At 41.5% G+C, this 22,771-nt stretch overlaps 1 protein-coding gene across 2 annotated transcripts; it reads left to right on the forward strand.

Annotated features, from left to right (window-relative positions):
* The first annotated feature begins 592 nt into the window (after positions 1-592).
* Positions 593-22,310, forward strand: LOC110524007 (protein phosphatase inhibitor 2). Of its 2 annotated transcripts, XR_016496133.1 has the most exons (7): positions 616-1,180; positions 7,443-7,550; positions 15,885-15,956; positions 16,248-16,291; positions 16,566-16,657; positions 19,176-19,340; positions 20,064-22,310. XR_016496133.1 is itself a non-coding variant. In XM_090235143.1 (6 exons), the coding sequence occupies exons 1-6, from the start codon at positions 1,044-1,046 to the stop codon at positions 20,075-20,077; spliced, it is 588 nt and encodes a 195-aa protein (XP_090091269.1). In that variant the 5' UTR covers positions 593-1,043; the 3' UTR covers positions 20,078-22,310. The 2 variants fall into 2 exon arrangements, 1 of the variants encoding a protein (XP_090091269.1); XM_090235143.1 differs by lacking the exon at positions 16,248-16,291 and having other exon boundaries at positions 593-1,180.
* The last annotated feature ends 461 nt before the right edge of the window (positions 22,311-22,771 follow it).

Consider the following 22,771-nt stretch of genomic DNA (forward strand, 5'->3'; position numbering starts at 1 on the left):
AGGCTAGTAGGTGGTTGTGTTGTACTTCGTACCCAGTGTTCGCAGGGTCCGACATGCCAATCAACCTGCTATCTGCCAATCACGGGAATGCCTGGAATGTTCTGATGTCGGGCGTCCTGGCGGTTGGCGGAGTGGCATAGAGGGGGGTTGGGCAGGGGGAAGTTAAGTTAAGACAAGGTTTAGCCTTTGTTCTCTCTCTTACAAGAGAAGGTCACGATTGGCTTGTGGGTTATCTTTCATTTATTTGGCGTGGGCTACGGCCAAACAGTTGCCTGTGTAAAGTTGGTTTAATAAACCGTCAATTCGTAAACTCCATCCTCTGTCTGGACAATTGTTCCTTTATGATCTAGTCAGGTCATTACAGTATATATATGGAGATTGATTTTAGAATTTGCAAATTGTCTCATAGTGATGAGCCTATAAAACGTAGTGCACTTGACATCCCGACAATTTTGAGAAAAAAACACTTTATATCGGAGTTGTCTATTCATGACATAGGAGGTGAGGAGGTTGACAACCCTAATCAAATATTCAAAAATGTATTACAATAATGAGATGTATCCACCAATCCAAAGAAAGGATAGGCGGGAGCTAGACAGCCCGCGGTGCCGCTTTGTGGACAACGACTCCCATTTTTATGGCTGGGTCGAGACATGTATCTTATCTGAATATCCATGAACTTTGATACTGTAGTGTATTTACATATATTCTCGCGATGATTACAAAATAAGAAGTTTCGGCGACAGATGCTTTTTAAAAAATATATATATATATATATATATTTTTTTACCGCCAGTGGCCACACACAGACAAAAAAGCGCACCGGCGGAGTCTGGGACATGCCAGTAGTTTCAATAGTTTCAGCTATCACAGCTATAGCGTGTGTTTACAAGTTAACCAGGTGTTTGAAGTGCAGGCGGAGTTGCAGCTTTGTCGGGTTCTGCTTTTTGAATCATAAAAGCAAAGTTTACTAAATAGAGGTGCTGCGCGTACCAGCCAGTTTTGAACATTGACAACCACGCCAGTGACCTAGCGCATGTGGAATGGCAGCTTCCCGGCTGATAAAAGGTATTCTGAAGAACAAGAACAGCGGGACAGGCATCAAAGTGGGCCCGTCCGAAGAAGTACCAGTAGAGACTTCAGAACAAGCGGCGCTTGGACTTCTGGAGGATGACCCACAGTGAGTATATAGTCAGTTAGCTAGCTTACAGTCTTGACACGGACAGTCAGGCTAGGTATCTAAGGCTAGCTAAGTTAGCTATTCCAGTTTGTTAGGCTTGGGTGCTGCCCTGACTAAAAACGGTATAGACTTGTTAACGTCGTCAGCAATGTTCCAGGGGTTGCACATAATTAGCCAGTTAGCTAGTAAGTTGTCATGCTTGCTTTTCTGATTTCCTCGTCTCGTTCTTTCTATGGCTGTTATAACGTTAGTTAGCTAACGTTACCGTGCCAGTTAATATTTGCTAACCAATTTACTAGTTATTTTGCCCAATACGTTAGATAATTAGCAACAAGCCCAATGTCTGCTTATCAGCTGAGAAAATGCTAAAGTATCTAAAATCTTATCCGGCTTCTGACCTGTAAACAAGTGTAAATGTGTCTGTGTCATCAGGCAATTTGTTAAAGGTTGCGGAATGGGCTGGTTGACCTGCAGTTGGCATTTGGCACAGCCATTTTTACCAGCAAAAAACTACGTCCCTATTTAGAATAGGGGAGTCGAATGAATAGGCTGCTGCAGGAGCTCTTTCTAGAGCGCCCGGTTATTAAACTGTTTTTAAAGCTAATTTTCACATGGCTTATGTCCAGGGTGGAATATTCCATATTTTTAAAATCACAGGTCAGCAGGATTCTTTTAAAGTTGAATAGATGGGTTAGCTGACAATGTCACAAACGATGCGCACGCTTCAATGGTGCAGAAGCCCATGTGTTGTTGTGTTTCTTGATGGCCAGATAGCTAGCAAAAATGACAAGAAGCTGCCATGTGGGGAATCGTAGGTGGTTTGGCTCAGCTAGTTTTTTTTTTATCTTGTTCTTGATTTTTTAAACATTGAAAAAAAATCTCTAACAACTGTAACTATGTATTTGAGACAAGTGCTCATTGTGCAAATGTATTTGTTTTCAATAAACATTGTAGATTAAGTATAGTATACATGTCAACAATCTAAGCCAACCCTGTCTGTTTTGCCCCATAGTTGAGCATGGGTTGGTTTTGTTGTTAAACAACCAACCCGTCTATACACACTCAAAACTCTGACGACTTGGTTTGTGTTTACTATTTGGGCATGACATTTAGAGTATGTTCAATGGGGGTCATTGAATTACATCGTTTTTTTGGTTAGAATATGGTAATATTAATGGTTGGTGGCAGTGGCTAACCATAGGATGAATTACAGTCACTCCTTGTTCATAACATGTAAATATGTAATTTATTTGGGTGAACTATCCCTATAAATTAAGACTGTAGAAAATTCTGCCTAGATGGTGGTTCTTCAAGAGTTTTGGCCACCAACCCCTGATCTGTTTTTCTCAACTACTGGTGTTTTGAATATGTTAATGTGGCAAATTACCCCACATTCAAGAATAATCAAATTAATATCAATCAATGGTTGTTATCATATCAATGGTTGAGGCTGATTTGCAAAACGTGGCTATCATCTTACATAGACAAGGCATTTATGCGTAGCAGCTTGTGCACAATGCTAAAATGACATAACAGGATATTTGAGGTAAGATGCATTAGTCAATATTTTTTTTTGCCCATTGTAGGAGATGGGAATTGTTCTAATGACTAGGCCTATCAGCTATTGTGAAAGGCCCAATTTTAAAATAGTCTCCTGAAGACAAGATGACAGTCTAAATCTGACCCACCCTACACCCAAACAAAATTATTTTTCAATGTGTTATCCCCCCACTAGTATAGTAGTTACATATTTGTGTTCACAATCGGTTTCGGCAAAATGTTCATAATAGTTATCAGGTCACACTACGAAAATTCATGCTGAATGCTGTTTTTTCGTTGTTACAGCCTAATGAACCTTGTGCTAAATTGACAATGACTAAATTAGATGATATTTGATAGAGCGTTCTTACTGAGTGGTGGATGGCAGCTGCAGGCTCGTAAGCATTCATTCAAACAGGACTTTCCTGCATTTGCCAGCAGCTCTTCGCTGTGCTTCAAGCTTAGATTAGGCTGGCAATACTATAGTGCCTATAAGAACATCCAATAGTTAAAGGTATATGAAATACACATGGCATAGAGAGCGAGAGTCCTATAATAACTACAACCTAAAATGTCTTACCTGGGAATATTGAAGACTCGTGTTAAAAGGAACCACCAGCTTTCATATGTTTTGAGCAAGGAACTTAAACGTTAGCTTTTTTACATGGCAAATATTGCACTTTTACTTTATCCTCCAACACTTTGTTTTTGCATTATTTAAACCAAATTGAACAGTTTTCATTATTTATTTGAGACCACATTTATTTTATTGATGTATTATATTAAGTTAAAATAAGTGTTAATTCAGTATTGTTGTAATTGGCCGATTGTTTTTATATAAAAACAATAATAATGATGATTAATCGGTATCTGCTTTTTTTGGTCCTCCAGTAATCGGTATCGGCGTTGAAAAATCATTTTAGTGAAATTCACTTTAGTGAATTACACTTACTGCATTGGCGACCAGCTTCAATGAAAATGCAACACTTAAATGTAGCTGGCTGTCTTCTATGAGTTGTCCTCAAAGAGTGATAAAGTCATTTTTGCCAGATTCCGTGTGGTTTTTGAGCTGTGCTAGTTGTATTTTTTTATTAGTTGTCACATTGCTGGAATTCCCCAATGGGCTCGGAATTGACCAGGTAGAATGTGCAGCTTGCACAAGTGCAACGGGTAAAACATGTAAATCGCACAGCCAAGTTAAAGGGTTGCAAAATGTGACTAAATGGTCGCGGTCTGGAACCCTGCTTATGATAGATAGTTAAATGAAATATCAAAATAAAGTTGCACATCATGTATAAACTCCCATCAATTGAATGGGTATATACCTATGTTTCGGCATCACTGTGCCTTTCTCAGGGTAATGTCATGATTACTTGAACCAGGTTATGAAGACAAACAGTGCAATTAGTGCAACCGATGACAATAGTGAGGTGTGTCATAATGATTAATTTAATTAAAATTAATTTGTGAAACTTAAACTAGTTTTTTTTATGAAAAAAATAAATAATAATATAAAATATATTAGGTTATCATATAGAAACATCATTTAATATTGTACATCATATTAGCATCAACATACATTTTAATTCAATTTCACAATTGTTTCGTATTTCATATTTGTTACATGTAAATGTTTGAGAAAATGGCCCTTGAATGTTTTGGTACCTACTGGAGAGCTCTTCTTTGTCTACACCCATTCAGCATCGTTCACACCCTCCTAAGCTTTAGCCCCACCCATCTCTTTAAGGCTTTACATGTCAGGCTATGTACTAAACAACCAAAGATTCCAAGACTAAAGGCTGGTTTATACTACGGTTGTGTTCGTACATTTTTCATCTGGAATGCCAGAGTGTGCTCTGGGCGTTTGTAAATTCAGAGCGTTTCGCTCTCGAAGTGCACACTGGATGCTCTGGCTGAAACGTAGGGTTGATCCGAGCGCTCTGACCTAACAACAGTCAAGCACCCAAGCTAACATTGGCTAGCTTGATAGCTACATCCAGACACAAATGAGAGAACAGCACACGCTGACCATTTTACTTGCCCTAGCAGAGCTGGTTAGGCTGTTTTTATGTTATCCAGAGTGTTGGTGACTGCAACTGTGCTGCTGGCAATAATTTTTTTAATTACCCTTTTTTTTGGCAACGTTTACTGACACTGGCCATATTCAATGGGTGTTGAGCATTTGTAAATTCGTTAGTTATTCTGCGCTCCGGCACACTCGTACGAGAGGGCTCTGAAATCGGAGTAGCTAGCCAGAGCGAATTTACCAGCTACGTCTATTTACGTCTAGCAAAATAATTAATCACAACTCATATTGTTAATACCTTGCATGAATCTGCAGGTAGCTAACCAACCAGGTTCAATGTTAGCTAGCTAATATTAGGCTATAACTAGCAATGCAAATAGCGCTGAGATATGAATAATATTACTACACAGATCATACACCTAATGTTAGCTAGTCACCCAGCTAACGTTAGCTAGCTAACGATACACTAACTGACGTTTAGAAACGCATGTAATATCTGAAAATGTAGCTAGCTAGACTCTCTTACCTGTTTTACATGGATGGATGCTTCTCCCTCTGTCACAGATTTCATGGTTGCCCTTAGTTTGAAGATATAATCTGGATAAAAGTGTTTTATACAACACCAGTGTTCTCTTTTCGACTCTGTCTGCATATTTGCAATCAAACGGCAGAATTATCATACTCATACTCTAATTCCACTGATTTCCAAACTCGGTCCTCCTGAAAGTGGAGAGCAACACTTATGCAGTTCTACTATGTGATATCTTTCAAAAAAGCAGCCTTGGAGAGGATTACCTAAACATACTGACCAGCTCCTATTATAGACCGACGTGTGCTACATGGCAGATGAATCCGAACTCATCTCTCGGCATATCCAGCCCACTCATTATCTCAGCCAATCATGGTAAGCGAGAAGGTTGCTGACTTTTTCCATGGCTAAACCAACTAGGCTCGTCATTTAACAATTTTATTCATATTTACAGACGGCATACAAGTTTGTTCTTAAGGCACATGTTCACATTTTCCAGAAGGCATTTCTGCCCAAAAATGCATTTAGATACAAATTTAAAAAAAGTTTACGTTCAAATGGTGCTCCTGTGAAGCAATGACGCACGACATATGCCTGTTTTCCTGAAACGAGTCACATGTTCAGTTTCCCCCAAAAAGCTTGCCCATGTCATGACATCCATAACATCTGTCCATTTTAAGCTTTATTTCTCCAACATGCCCATATGTAGAAGTCCCGTTTTTGGGGTATACACTCCCCCCAAGTGGTACAATACACATCAAACGTTTTGTTTCTATTTTGTATGTCAAAGTTGTGATTTTGAGTGCAAATGTAACACCCATACTGCTGTAATCACCCAGATATAGATCTGATAAGTCTGACAATCTATTGTGTAGTGAAAGTGTTTTTCCTGTCATGCATCCCATGGGATATAGGCCTACATATTATGAAACATTGCTTAGCCTAGTGGTTAGAGTGTTGGACTAGTAACCGAAAGGTTGCTGGAATGAATCACCGAGCTGACAAGGTAAAAATCTGTCGCTCTGCCCCTGAGCAAGGCAGTTAACCCACTGTTCCCCGGGCGCCGAAGACATGAATGTTGATTTATAGCAGGCCCCAGCACCTCTCTGATTCAGAGGGGTTGGGTTAAATGCGGAAGACACATTTCAGTTGAATGCGTTGTTGTACAACTAACTAGGTATCCCCTTTTAGAGTCAGGCTTGCTGAGGTACAATAGCCTAACTGAGCAGTATGCATATGTGCCATATCCAATGATTTGACATGTTAGTCTGAGACACAGCAGGACAGGGCATGTCCCCAGTGCCATCGACACAGTCAAACTGCCTGCTGTGCGCCTGACTTATTGAGAACCTGTGTGCGCATGTGGGAGAGGTGTCTGTGTGAGTTAGCAGCTAGGGGAAGCTCTACAGGATTACTGCAGCAGGTAGTAGATTTATTGCCCTCTCCCCCTGCCTTTCTCTTTCATGATGGAAGGCCTCTCCCTCCATTAACACGCCCGCGAGGCTGCTTTATGACACGAGGGGAGCTCCAGCAGAGACAGTTTAACGGCTGTATTTGGCACAGTCTCTGAGTCCAGACTGTGATGATAGAGGACTCCAACCAGAATCCCAGAGAGCCTACAATTTGTACCTCGGAAAGTACATTCCTTAGCAGGACAGCTAGGTGCACACTCGAGGAAGAAGTTACCTTTAACCACAGATCTAGGGTCAGAATACACTACCCTTAGTTGCTTAGTCCTAACCTTAACCATTAAGGGAATTAATTGTCTGACCCTGTATGTTCGGGTAGAGCCAACTTCTACCTTCTCCTAGGGCCACAACTTCTTCTTGTCCTTTCCCCAAAAATGTACCTTGAGTTCAGTGTCAGAATAGACTAGTCTCCTGACCTCATTCGCACCTGAAGGAAAAGCACTTCCTCCACTCATTCAGTCACCCTCAGCATTATCCTGAAGGTGATGTGAACCACCTCTGTATAAGGCCATCGTAAATTTCCGAACAATTACTAATTAAATTGCAGAGAATGAGACCGTTATTATTTAATTGCCATGTTTGTTTCAGTTAATATAGGACAGTGGAGTCCTATATTAAATGTGACAGGTCTCTAGTGTAATATCTTTGGTTGGTTTTAAATGCCACCCTGAGCTCTCCTCTCTGGTCCCATTCTTTCAGGAAGAAGTCACAGAAATGGGACGAGATGAACATACTGGCAACGTACCACCCGGTAGACAAGGACTACGGGATGATGAAGATCGATGAGCCTAGCACACCCTACAACAGGTGAGTTGCTCCATTCATTCTCATGAACAGGTAAGGACATAGTTAGCCAGAGACTGCAAAAATTGCTTCCCAGTATTGGGAACAGATAGAACTGTGCCGAAATGTGTTTTGGATTCATGTTAGAGGGTAAATCCATTTCAAATCAAATCAAATGTATTTATATAGCCTTGATATCTCAGTGCTGTACAGAAACCCAGCCTAAAACCCCAAACAGCAAGCAATGCAGGTGTAGAAGCACGGTGGCTAGGAAAAACTCCCTAGAAAGGCCGAAGCCTGGTTCCTCTCTAGGTTATGTGGGGTGGCCAGTCCTCTTCTGGCTGTGCCGGGTGGAGATTATAACAGAACATGGCCAAGATGTTCAAATGTTCATAAATGACCAGCATGGTCGAATAATAATAAGGCAGAACAGTTGAAACTGGAGCAGCAGCACGGCCAGGTGGACTGGGGACAGCAAGGAGTCATCATGTCAGGTAGTCCTGGGGCATGGTCCTAGGGCTCAGGTCTTCCGAGAGAGAGAAAGGAGGAGAGAATTAGAGAACGCACACTTAGATTCACACAGGACACCGAATAGGACAGGAGAAGTACTCCAGATATAACAAACTGACCCTAGCCCCCCGACACAAACTACTGCAGCATAAATACTGGAGGCTGAGACAGGAGGGGTCAGGAGACACTGTGGCCCCATCCGAGGATACCCCCGGACAGGGCCAAACAGGAAGGATATAACCCCACCCACTTTGCCAAAGCACAGCCCCCACACCACTAGAGGGATATCTTCAACCACCAACTTACCATCCTGAGACAAGGCTGAATTTGAATTCAATCACTTTTTGACAGCACCCCTTTGAATGAAACCTCCCATAAATATTTGCCCATTGTAGAAGTACTCAAGGTTACTTTTTGGACCTGAATGCCAAAACCATTCAAGAGATAAAGGTGTTCACCTGTTTTGCATATACCACCATACCATGAGAAATCTTTGTCCTCATCACTGGAAAAGATAAACAGTTGAGAAAAAGTTTGCTAATAAAACAAATTGACATTTTTTTGTAGCTCTACGGCTCAGTGTCCCTAAACCGGGGCAGCTGTTGCTCAAATTGCGCTGATGTGACTAGAATGACATTGTAAACAGCCAATTCCCGGGACATAGACATGTCTTATGTGGGCAGAAAGCTTAAATTATTGTTATTGTCCAATTATTGTCCAATTTACAGTAGCTGTTACAACAAAAAAAGGCAGTGCACAACAACAAAACACTTATCATGGCAACTGGTTTGATACATTCACCTCTGAAGGTAAATAATGCACTCACATTCAGTAATATTTCTCTGATTTGTCATTCCGAGGATCCCAGAGATAAAATGTATAGTTTGTTTGGATTTTTTTATTTAAAAAAAATTCAAATGTAGGAACTGAGTTCGAACAGTTTGACCCCGCTGCTGTCTCTGGATCCTCATATGTTGTAGCTTCGACTCTATTTTACAGCATCTGAGGTTTTAGTGTTGTGCCCACCATCGGTTAAGACACAACATGCTCTTGAATACCGACCGGGAGTATTGGTTAGCGAAAAATACAAGCTGCATAGCACTCAGAATTAAAAAAGTTTTTACCAGTTATTGTTCATCCTGATCGCAAGTTTTTTTTACATGGACGATACATTGGAGATAATCTAGAACAACACAAAACATCTAAAAAGCCAGGCCTGGTATTTATAGCGGATTTAAAAAAAGGCCTTTGATAAAGTAAGACTGAATTTTATTTATAAATGCCTGGATTATTTTTTCAATTTTGGTGAGTCTCTTTATAAAATGGGTATAAGTAATATATAGCAACCCCAGGTGTAAAATAGTAAATAGAGGCTACTTCTAGTTTTGAATTGTCATAAGGAGTTAAACAAGGGTGTCTGCTGTCACTATATGTATTTGTAATGGCCATTGAAATGCTAGCTTTTAAAATCAGGTCAAATAACAACAGAAGATTAGAAAGCCAAGGCTTAAAAACAAAGGTGTCCATGTTTGCCTGTCTATTTATGGAAAACGTACCTGATTAACTACTTAGTCAAATCTCAGTTTACTCACTCACTTATGGCGCTGCCTATTCCTGGTGATTCGTTTTTTCAAATCATATTAGATACTAAACCAGACATGATAAAGTGTGCTTATAAAATAAATAAAAATAAATAAAATGAATATGAACTGGGCAGGTTGAGATGATTAAATATAAAAGCACTAAACGTCTCTCAATGCTTCACTTAGACAAGTTTTACTTGAACCCTAAATGGTTCTTAAGTAGATTACCAAGAAAAGCTCATCCAGTGTTTCAAAATGGCCTTTTTGCTTTTTGTGTAGATACACTTTGAAAAATGCTTAATTTTCAATTTATCTCTTTTCCAAACGAGCTGGCTACAATTTAAATTTCATCCCCCTGAAAAGAGAATACATTTTACAACAAATATTATGGATGAACTCAAATGTGCTGGTTGATAAAATACCTGTATTGATGTGAAAGTGTTTGAAAATAGTATTTTGTTTTTAAAGGGTATTATAAATTGAAATGGTAGAGTTATGTCTTATATAGAATTGTCCGGGAAGGTCTGCTCAATCCAAGATTACAATCAATTGATTACAGCATTACCCCAAAAATAGAGGCAGCAGGTGGCAGTGGGAGGAGGTAGGGAAATGGTCTGTCTGCCCAATATAAAGGATCAAAACTGGCAGAGGAATGAAAAATAGGGAAGTATACCAGTTTAATTTGAGGACCAGGATGTTGACAGCTGTGCCATACAGATTGCAAAATAGTTGGTAAGAGATTTTTGATGTACCGATTCCATGGTACAGGGTGTATGAGTTGATGTTTAAAACAACTCAAGATTCAAGACTGTGCTTTTCAGCTAAAATTGTTGCATAAATGTTGAATATTTGGGCCATACAGTCATCACAGCTCTGCAGGCACACAATCATTGCCCTCAGGTAGCCTGTTTCTGGTCTCAGGTTCTGGAATGGCTGAAAAATGCATAACATTGATCTAAAATTGACCCTAGAAATAGTATTGTCGGGAGATCCGGAGAGACCCGGTCAGTCAAATACTTTTACTAAGAGTGTTAGTAATTATCTTCAACTCGCAATCTGTGGATTGTATTAGATTAGATTCAAATTGTATGTTATACATCACAACATAGTTTAAAGGTGTATGGTGTGTAGAAAAGTGGGATGGGCTGAGGGGTTGGAATGTGGAATTGAAGACAAGTGGGAGTGGAGTTGCTGGGGGAGGGAAATGACGGTCAAAGATAAAACAAAACAAAAAGTATGTTTGAATGACACTGACACCATGCCCGAACCGGACGTGCACAAATTAATTTTGTCCCCCCACACGAAACGTGATCACGACATGAGGGTTGAAATATCAAAACATATTCTGAACCAATTATATTAATTTGGGCACAGTTCGAAAACATTAAACATTTATGGCAATTTAGCTAGCTAGCTTGCAGTTGCTAGCTAATTTGTCCTATTTAGCGAGCTAGCTAGCTTGCTGTTGCTAGCTAATTTGTCCTGGGATATAAACATTGAGTTGTTATTTTACCTGAAATGTACAAGGTCCTCTACTCCGACAATTAATCCACATAAAACCGTCAACCGAATCGGTTTTAGTCATCTCTCCTCCTTTCATGCTTCTTTTTCTTCTTTGGACTTTATATGGTGATTTGGTAACTAACGTTCATAATAAGGTGCATTACCATAATCGACTTCTGTTCATCTTTCAATCACCCACTTGGGTATATGTTCCTAAAAACCAATGAGAAGATGGTACGTGGGTTATGCTTCTAAAAACCAATGATGAGATGGGAGAGGCAGGACTTGCAGCGTGTTCTGCGTCACAAATAGAACCCACTTCTATTTTAGCGCCTGGCAACGCAGACACTCGTTGGCGCAATGATTGAATAACATGTATGTGTAAATTAATTTTGCAACGCTCGTTCACAAGGTGCATCTGGTTTGGGCATGGTGTAAGGGGCAATGTTACAGGCTGACTTTTATATTCACATCACCAATCTGAGGTAAAAGGAATGTGTAAAACCACTTTGGTGCAATAACAAATTGTTTTTAATTGTCACACACCAGATAGGTGCAGTGAAATGTGTTGTTTTACAGGGTCAGCCATAGTAGTACGGCACCTCTTGAGCACATTAGGGTTAAGTGCTTTGTTCAGGGGGCATAAGGACAAGTTTTCACCTTGTCTGTCCGGGTATTCAAACCTGCTACCTTTCGGTGACTGGCCCAACTGTCCACATTAGGGAAATTGGCACAATATAAAATAATTTAATATGTCAAAATAATTCAACATTTCAGTTAAGGATGATAGTACTCACAAATTATTGCCACAATGGCATCTATTTTAATAAATTTAACCATTTAGAGAGTTTAAATGTCCAATGCAGCCATTTTTATCTCAATATCTGGGTAACAATTAAGTACCTTATTGTGATTGTTTTCAGTTGAAATGGTCAAAAAGAAACAAAAATGGGTTCTTAGCAAAGAGTAATTTCTCAAGCAAGAATTTTGCTAGGAGGGGAAAACTGAAAACTGTTGTTGGCAGAGAGGTTTGGAACTCTTTCTTATTTGTCTTATGTCACCAGACAGGCCAAAACGCCACCCCACCAAAACGGACTTAATTGTCAGGCAGTCTTTTCAAACCACTTTTCCACTAAAAGGGCATTATCCTAATTTTCACAATTGCACAGTATTATTCCAACCGCGTAGTGTGGAAATGTATATAAAGTACAGGAAAATCACGTTTTTGACTGCACTGGGCGTTTTAACCCCAGGCTAAGTGCAGTGTGAACATGACTAGTGTGAGTATGAAAAGAGATGACTCTGGATTGATAATTGTTGTACATAATATGTTCACTTTAGATTAGAGACCTCAGTTCCCATGAAGCAGTGTGGCAGTGCAGGTTCAGCGGGTGGAATGCGTTTCTGCCCTTGTAGGGCTCTAAGATTTCCGTGATGTGGAACACACGGATGGAATCGCAGAATTTGGTAATAAAAATGGAATCAACTGTAAAACGTGGAATATTGCAGAATTTTCCATATTTTGTCTGAAAGGTTATGTATATGTATATATATGTATGTATATATGTATATGTGTATATGTAGTCGTAATTATTGTAGGAACCTAAACGATTTCATAATTGTAAAATTACAGAGAAGTAGGCCTAAAGAAATAATTAAGTTTTCGATTGGGGTATTTTGAGAGGGGGTCGGTCGTGCGTGGGACCCATACGTCAACTCACAACTTGGCTGTCACTTTGAGAAACATGTCAAAGAGGCTGTCTGAGAGGGCAAAGTCCTCAATTCTTATTTTTTTTTTTTACCCTAACCCCAAAATTCAGAGCAGAGCAATACCCAAGGGATTGAGTCAGGCGATAAGCTGTTTTGCAAATTCTGTCAACATACTATAGATTTCATTTATAATGAAACACTCGCCCCCCTTTCGGAAAAGCTGACCACGACTCCATTTTGTTGATCCCTGCCTACAGACAGAAACTAAAACAAGAGGCTCCCACGCTGAGGTCTGTCCAACGCTGGTCCGACCAAGCTGACTCCACACTCCAAGACTGCTTCCACCACGTGGACTGGGACATGTTTCGTATTGCGTCAGACAACAACATTGACGAATACGCTGATTCGGTGTGTGAGTTCATTAGAACGTGCGTTGAAGATGTCGTTCCCATAGCAACGATTAAAACATTCCCTAACCAGAAACCGTGGATTGATGGCAGCATTCGCGTGAAACTGAAAGCGCGAACCACTGCTTTTAATCAGGGGAAGGTGTCTGGTAACATGACCGAATACAAACAGTGCAGCTATTCCCTCCGCAAGGCTATCAAACAAGCTAAGCGTCAGTACAGAGACAAAGTAGAATCTCAATTCAACGGCTCAGACACGAGGCATGTGGCAGGGTCTACAGTCAATCACGGACTACAGGAAGAAATCCAGCCCAGTCACGGACCAGGATGTCCTGCTCCCAGGCAGACTAAATAACTTTTTTGCCCGCTTTGAGGACAATACAGTGCCACTGACACGGCCTGCAACGAAAACATGCAGTCTCTCCTTCACTGCAGCCGAGGTGAGTAAGACATTTAAACGTGTTAACCCTCGCAAGGCTGCAGGCCCAGACGGCATCCCCAGCCGTGCCCTCAGAGCATGCGCAGACCAGCTGGCCGGTGTGTTTACGGACATATTCAATCAATCCCTATACCAGTCTGCTGTTCCCACATGCTTCAAGAGGGCCACCATTGTTCCTGTTCCCAAGAAAGCTAAGGTAACTGAGCTAAACGACTACCGCCCCGTAGCACTCACTTCCGTCATCATGAAGTGCTTTGAGAGACTAGTCAAGGACCATATCACCTCCACCCTACCTGACACCCTAGACCCACTCCAATTTGCTTACCGCCCAAATAGGTCCACAGACGATGCAATCTCAACCACACTGCACACCGCCCTAACCCATCTGGACAAGAGGAATACCTATGTGAGAATGCTGTTCATTGACTACAGCTCGGCATTCAACACCATAGTACCCTCCAAGCTCGTCATCAAGCTCGAGACCCTGGGTCTCGACCCCGCCCTGTGCAACTGGGTACTGGACTTCCTGACGGGCCGCCCCCAGGTGGTGAGGGTAGGCAACAACATCTCCTCCCCGCTGATCCTCAACACTGGGGCCCCACAAGGGTGCGTTCTGAGCCCTCTCCTGTACTCCCTGTTCACCCACGACTGCGTGGCCACGCACGCCTCCAACTCAATCATCAAGTTTGCGGACGACACAACAGTGGTAGGCTTGATTACCAACAACGACGAGACGGCCTACAGGGAGGAGGTGAGGGCCCTCGGAGTGTGGTGTCAGGAAAATAACCTCACACTCAACGTCAACAAAACTAAGGAGATGATTGTGGACTTCAGGAAACAGCAGAGGGAACACCCCCCTATCCACATCGATGGAACAGTAGTGGAGAGGGTAGCAAGTTTTAAGTTCCTCGGCATACACATCACAGACAAACTGAATTGGTCCACTCACACAGACAGCATTGTGAAGAAGGCGCAGCAGCGCCTCTTCAACCTCAGGAGGCTGAAGAAATTTGGCTTGTCACCAAAAGCACTCACAAACTTCTACAGATGCACAATCGAGAGCATCCTGGCGGGCTGTATCACCGCCTGGTACGGCAACTGCTCCGCCCTCAACCGTAAGGCTCTCCAGAGGGTGGCGAGGTCTGCACAACGCATCACCGGGGGCAAACTACCTGCCCTCCAGGACACCTACACCACCCGATGTCACAGGAAGGCCATAAAGATCATCAAGGACATCAACCACCCGAGCCACTGCCTGTTCACCCCGCTATCATCCAGAAGGCGAGGTCAGTACAGGTGCATCAAAGCTGGGACCGAGAGACTGAAAAACAGCTTCTATCTCAAGGCCATCAGACTGTTAAACAGCCACCACTAACACTGAGTGGCTGCTGCCAACACACTGACACTGACTCAACTCCAGCCACTTTAATAATGGGAATTGATGGGAAATGATGTAAATATATCACTAGCCACTTTAAACAATGCTACCTTATATAATGTTACTTACCCTACATTATTAATCTCATATGCATACGTATATACTGTACTCTATATCATTGACTGTATCCTTATGTAATACATGTATCACTAGCCACTTTAAACTATGCCACTTTGTTTACATACTCATCTCATTTGTACATACTGTACTCGATACCATCTACTGTATCTTGCCTATGCTGCTCTGTACCATCACTCATTCATATATCCTTATGTACATATTCTTTATCCCCTTACACTGTGTACAAGACAGTAGTTTTGGAATTGTTAGTTAGATTACTTGTTGGTTATTACTGCATTGTCGGAACTAGAAGCACAAGCATTTCGCTACACTCGCATTAACATCTGCTAACCATGTGTATGTGACAAATAAAATTTGATTTGATAAAAAATAGTGCAATGTGTTGCTTCATTACAAATGTACTGTTATATCTTATTAAATGGTTGACTTTTTATTAATTCACATTATTAGACACTCTTTCTGATAATAAAATTAGTGTAAATCGGAAATCACAGAATTCAGAAAAATGGAATTTGGGTGAAAATATTAAGGTTTCATAGGGCCCTAGCCCTGTCTGGGTTATGAGCCCCCCCTGCAATCTGCCAAGGCCGCTGCATAGGTCACCCCTGTGACACTGTTCTGTCCTTCTCTCCCGCCCCCTCTCACTTTACCTCACTCATTCTCTTTTTCTCTCTCCCTCTTCCTCAGGATGGTGGAGGACGAAGGGGCGCACAGCGACTCGGAGGGCAACGTGCCCAACGTGGACGACCTGGCCACGAAGTAAGTCAACATCACTGACTGGATAGGTTTGGGAGAGAGGAGGATATTCTTCCTCAAAGGTTTGGAAGGTTCTGACACTTATCGAGGGTCACATCAGAATTTCAAATTTAAGCGGAGGGCTGAGAGATTTTCTGGACAATTTGTTTGTCAAAAGCAATTTGCCCACCAGAGAAAGGGCAGTTATTTTTAAACTTATAGGTCCATTATAATTTCTACATTTTCTATCTAGTTTTTTTACTCAAACCTCCCCCGGGTCAGATTGAATGCTTATGTTTCCCACCCCTGCTATAGGAGGAGGGAAGTTATGCAGTGATCTGGGCCTTATGAGACTGAAGGTGGGGACTCTCAATATGGTTTATGGCTTGGATATACTGTATAACAGAATGTACTCTTTGTATATTATCTGGATTTGAACTATTTGAGGTCAAGGGCATTTGATGTCCCGCCGTTAACATGGCGTATAGGCCTAGATGGCATTTCGCTCTAAGGAGCCCTCTGTTGACCTTCGGACCAGTTGAGTTTACAGTAGAGATGTAAACTGAATCACTCACTTTCTATTGCTCCTTCGCTCGGTTCACTTTCTCTCTCCTCTTCCCCCCCCCCCCCCAGATTGGCAGCAGCAGAGGGAAAGGAACCGCGCTTCATGAGAGAGGAGGAGAGTAGTGAAGAAGAGGAAGATGAACTAACCCCAGAGGATCAAGGTGGGCTGTCTCCCTCTTCCCCCTCTTTGTCGACCTCCTCTCATCCCCACCATGTCTCTATTCCCATTGGGTGTCTGGCCCTGACATTTCCCTGACCTCTCCATGTGTTGTCATGTCAAGCCCTGTGTGCTCTAATAATGGATTCTCACAGCTCAGTGGCCACGAGCACGGCCAATGGTTCAAACGGAGCTCACTCCCGGAGACTGTTCCAGTTGACTCTGGTCCATTTTGGCTCCAGACCCACACGTCTCCCTCAGCCCTTTCCCACATTTTTATCTCTGCAGTACAGGGAGAAGCAAGAGCCGAAAATATAAATTCTTCCAAAATACTGAAACGTGTGTGGTACGTTGATGTCGATGTCATCACCATGTAGGTTGCTTTACTAGGTGTCCAGACAGACACGTCATAACTGTCAATACCATAGAACATTGCAAATATGGTGCTTTTTTGCACCTGTAATAGCAACCTTGTATACACTACATTACCAAAAGTATGTGGACAACTGCTCATCGAACATCTCATTACAAAATCATGGGCATTAATATGGAGTTGCTCCCCTCTTTGCTGCTATAACAGCCTCTACTCTTCTGGGAAGGCTTTACACTAGATGTTGGAACATTGCTGCAGGGACTTGCTTCCATTCAGCCATGAGCATTAGTGAGGTTGGGCACTGATGTTGGGAGATTAGGCCTGGCTCGCAGTCTGTTCCAATTCATCCCAAAGGTGTTCGATGGGGTTGAGGTCAGGGATCTGTGCAGACTAGTCAAGTTCTTCCACATCGATCTCGACAAACCATTTTTGTATGGACCTCGCTTTGTGCATGGGGGCATTGTCATGCTGAAACAGGAAAGGACCTTCCTCAAACTGTTGCCACAAAGTTGGAAACACAGAATTGTCGAGAATGTCATTGTATGCTGTAGCGTTAACATTTCCCTTCACTGGAACTAAGGGGCCTAGCCTGAACCTTGAAAAACAGCTCCAGAACATTATTCCTCCTTTACCAAACTTTACAGTTGGGACTATGCATTTGGGCAGGTAGTGTTCTTCTGGCATCCGCCAAACCCAGATTCGTCCATCGGACTGCCAGATGGTGAAGCGTGTTTCATAACTACAGAGAACGCGTTTCCACTGCTCCAGAGTCCAATGGCGGCGAGCTTTACCTCTCCAGCCGACGCTTGGCATTGTGCATGGTGATCTTCGGTTTGTGTGTGGCTGCTCAGCCATGGAAACTCATTTCATGAAGCTCCTGAAGAACAGTTCTGGCGTTGCTTCCAGAGGCAGTTTTGAACTCAGTAGTGGGTGTTGCAAATAATTTTTATGCGCTTCAGCACTCGGCAGTTGTTTTGTGAGCTTGTGTGGCCTACCACTTCGCAGCTGAGCTGTTGTTGCTCCAAGACGTTTCCACTTCACAATAACTTCAGGTGACTGGGTCAGCTCTAGCAGGGCAGAAATTTGACAAACTGACTTGTTGGGAAGGTGGCATGTTTTTGCTATGGAGATTGCATGGCTGTGTGCTTGATTTTATACATCTGTCAGCAGCGAGTGTGGCTGAAATGGATAAATCCTCTAATTTGAAGGGGTGTCCACATACTTTTGTGTGTGTATAGGGTATGAGACCTGGTAAAAAGCACTCACCCATACTATTCATTAGAGTTAGATGTGCCTTCAACTTATATAAAATGTATTTAATATTAGATCATTTTTTTTTAAAGATTTGTAAAAGCATGAGTGACCTGAATTTGAAGTAGTTATTTCCTCCAGTGTGAATCTACCAGTATAGTGGTGCCCTTGCAGGCTAGCACGCAGGACAGACCCTTTGCTTCAATCCTTTTTCCAGTTGACAACTCTCAGTAAATATGCACAGCCCCCTATTTTATTTATGCTGCAAGCACCGGAATGGAGTTGGTTTAGAATTCTACCTGAATGGTGTTGCCTTTTAGTTTTGATCAGACATAACTTTACTTTAAAATTAGTTGGATAAAATGTGTGCTTGGAACAAACAGGGGAATTGATTGCAGTGACCTTGATGTCTAGTAGTAGTTGTTTACTAAGAAAATAGGCCTTGCCTGCCTCTTACAGCACTGTAGTGCTGATTTAGTAGTAGATGCTATATGCATAGTTTGATGCTATATGCCCTTGAATTGGAAAGCAATTATTATTAATATTTTTTTAAGTTTTTCATTTCTGAACCATGTCCTTGAAAGTAGATTAGATTCTACTGGAACTGTTCAGCCAGGATCCTCATAAAAATAGTTTGACGTATTCGTCCTTGAAGCACCATTTGAGGATGAGCGTGTTAACTCTCTCCCTTCTCTTTAAACTGAAACCCCCCTTTTAGCTTTTGAACGCTCCATCTGAGCCTCCCCTAATGTAGCTCTATCGCTCTATTTCCTCCACACGGAGGAATCGTGATGTTTACACGTCTGAGTTGTGGCTCTCCTAGCCTCCCTCTGCACCACATACGATCTTCTCTCTGTCTTTCTCTAGCTTTCTCTCTCACTCACTATCTCCCCCTCAGCGAAAAAGAAGCAGTTTCAAATTATGAGGAAGATGCATTACAACGAGGGCCTCAACATCAGGATGGCCAGGCAACTCATAGCTAACGAATTGGCGGAAGAAGTGGACAAGGACGAAGAGATGAGAGACGAAACGGAGGACATCAACGTAGACTCGCCGCAAGCAGGTTAGAGAAATGGGGGTACTCAGAAATCTTATAATGGCAGGGCATTCCCATGGTGAATAATCAGAAAAAGAAAATCGGGAGCTCTCACCAGTTAAATCCATTGATGCCGATAAAATGCTTGATTCACCAACGGGTTGGTCATCGACACTGGGAGTTTTTTTTTTTTTGAGCAGCAAGCCGACAGCATGCTAGGTATTGATGGGTATCAACAGCCAATTCGGCCCGGGCTGGAAGCTATAGCGAGCTTCATTATTTAATGTTCAGCTTTCAAGTTTTTACTAGTTGTATGTACAGGATACACTCCAACTAAATGCTTACTTGCAGGTTCCTTCTTGACAATGCGACAATAAGAAATATAAGATAAGAATAAAAACAAAGTAAATGGCTTAAGAAGACATTTTAAGCATAATGTCAAGTTGATACTTGGAGGGTTAGATAAGTGTAAGCTCCACACAGAAGGTTACTGGGCCCTGATTTAGTAGGCCATGCAAATGTCAGAGGTCAAACAGTCCTCAGCAAGGGTGTGGTAAACTGTGGATAATGTTGAAAGTCTTAATACTGGACTCAGCAAAGTTGTTGATAGAACAGTCTGAAATGAGAGCTGTTCCCACTCCTATAAGACTACTAAAATATTAGCGTTTCACCTGTTTCTCTGTTAGATTTGATGTCGTATTAATTAACACTTAAGGTGATTTCACTCACATGGCTCTCTTTGGATTACAGCTCTGGATTCCTAGAGGAGGACGTGCCACCTCTCCTGTCCCCAGCCTGTCTCGGCTTCAGACACATTTAAGAGACACTTAGCCACACAGTGCCGGGCCATAGAGCAGACGGACACCGCTTCACAATCTTCCCTCAAACAACCCCTGTTCATGCGTGTGTATATTTCCCAGTAACACTGAAATGCAAAGCATTTTGACCCTGCTGGTTGCTTCTCTTCATTGCCAAGAGTCCCTCACAAAAAGTTGTCATTGCCTCAAAGGAACCAGACCTCAAGGAACTGAGACCTAAAAAAGACTTATTATCAGTGAGGACTCCTGCCTTGCTCGCTCTCTGTCTATCTCTTTGTCCCGGCTCCTCCTGAGCACCTGGTCGAATGCTGTCAGAAAGAACAGCAGCACCCATTGGATTTCTCATTGAATGAAAGTGGTGGAATTTTTTGCTGACGGTGGTAGGGAGGTAGGAGGATTTTGGTCTCTTGATTTTTGTCTTGTTCCTTCTGTCCCCATACCTGTTTTTGTTTAATTTTTTATTTGTTTTAACTACCACCAGAACCTTCATTGGAGAAATCTGAAACCTTTTTTTCGCAATTTCCTCCTCCGTTCCAATCTTGGATTTGGTGTTATCTGGAATGGATATAGGAACGGCAGACTGCATTTTTAACCAGCCTACAGGGCATCTCGATATCTAAGGTGACCAGCATTCGACTCAGTCGTACACATATTTACGCCCACTATAGGATTTGGTACAGACGCATGTGCACTGACTAATAGGAATAGCTATGTTTCCAAAACGTACCATTATCTTAATATGGTGGCTAATGTACTGACATTGACAGCTAAACCTATGTATTCTCATGCAATAAAATGATATTCATTTATTATGTATTGCCTTGAAATGAGGTAATTTCACACAGGACTACTGCATTGATACACCAGGTTTGCCATTATACTTATGGAACCCAGCTGTATTAAACATGGCTACTAAAGCCTTGTGGCCATCAGCACTAATGCGACATTTGCTCACTAAGCTAATGAGGGATAGCATTGGGGAAATGAACCCCAGAGAAGGTTTGTACTACTGATAAGCAGGGGTGTATTTGCTAGGAACCAAACAGCTAAAATGGCAAGGGATTAATCTGCACTTGTCCAATAACAAAATATTTTTGCTACAGTGTCCACTAAGGAATACACCCCAGGATTGTGTCCAATACAATATCAATAGGACTGGGGGTGTGTAGGTTGAACGGCGGGTTTTCTGGGATATGTACTGTAGTTGATATGATGCTCACTGACATTTTGTATTAAGTGTATGGTATTGTAGCATGTCCTTGATTAGGAACAATTATCCCCCATTTTCGTTTTTGCGACCTGCTACCTTGCTGATAAAATGAGTGATATCTGGGCAACCAAGACAGTTAGCTATTGTGTATGATGGATTTTGAATCATAGCACCTTGATCTACATGTGAACTTTTGAGAACCACAGTCCTCTCATGATGACTAAGTTTCTCTTTTCTTTTTATAGGCACATAAGAAAAAATATATTGTTTTAATAGGACATGTAGAGATGGTTTCATCTTTTCTTCTCAGAACTAGACTTGAGCCCTTTCGTTTCACCTGTCTAAATGGCCATAAGAGGCTATCCATTGGATTCTGTCCTTACAATCTCAAAAGCTCACTACTGGATCCTTTTGGAAAATACAACACCCACAGGAAATACTGACTGATACACTGCATGACTGTTCCCACTTTGTTTTTTAGATATTTTTTATCATGTCTATGTTAAGGAAAGATTTATTGACAAAAACCAACAAATTAATTTGAGTAATTATCTTAACTTATGACTAGCTTTTTGTAAAAAAACAACAACTTGTATGATACTAACTATTGGTCGATATTACAAGGCATATGTGCCTATATAATGTATTTATGTACATGTCTAAGTGAATAGGCTACGCTCAATTTTACCTGTGCAGTTCAACGGCTTGGATTCCCCTGCCTATTTGTTGTTTAGCTGAATTTTTACCATGTTTTCTTGACACATTTCAGTTGAATGCATTCAGTTGAACTGACTAGGTATCCCAGCCGCTTTCCCTTTCTTTACTAGGGACAGTGGACTAAGATTCTGTCTCACATGATCATTTATCTGTCCCCAAATAATGGGGACTTGTTTTTTTTTGAGCTCTTAAATGTGCATGTTAATTATAAGTGTTTTATTTTTGTCTCACATTAAAATGTTGTTTTATGGACCCATTTGCTTTTTTTTTTTTGTCTTGTTTAATGTGGAACTTTGGCCCTTTGTTTATTATTTACTCTGTTTTTGAACCAGGTACCTTTTGCAGAAATGCCCAGTACTTTTGTGTGGCCACTAGAAAGCAGTAGTCTACAATAAATCTAACTTTCATGTTGACTGTAATAATATAAGGGGAACTGCTGAGTGTAAAGGTTTCTAGTTCTCTGGCTTCATATTTTCTAGTTTGTCATTTGCATAATAACATATTGGCAGATACAGCAATTAAGGGTAGAATACATATATTTAATTGAAAGCTAAATATGCACTGTGTGTGTGTGTACCACTAATCCTCATCACTAATTGTTACATTTTCTATATTGGCTAAATCAAGTTGTCGTAGGAGTAGAGTACATGCGGGGGAAAAAAAAAAAAAAGTCCAGCCTCTAATCCTGAAGAAAGCGTTCTCGTTGGTTGTTT

The sequence above is a fragment of the Oncorhynchus mykiss genome, chromosome 5, assembly GCF_057628025.1.
Source record: "Oncorhynchus mykiss isolate SJ-2025 chromosome 5, ASM5762802v1, whole genome shotgun sequence".
In the NCBI taxonomy this organism is placed as follows: domain Eukaryota; kingdom Metazoa; phylum Chordata; class Actinopteri; order Salmoniformes; family Salmonidae; genus Oncorhynchus; species Oncorhynchus mykiss.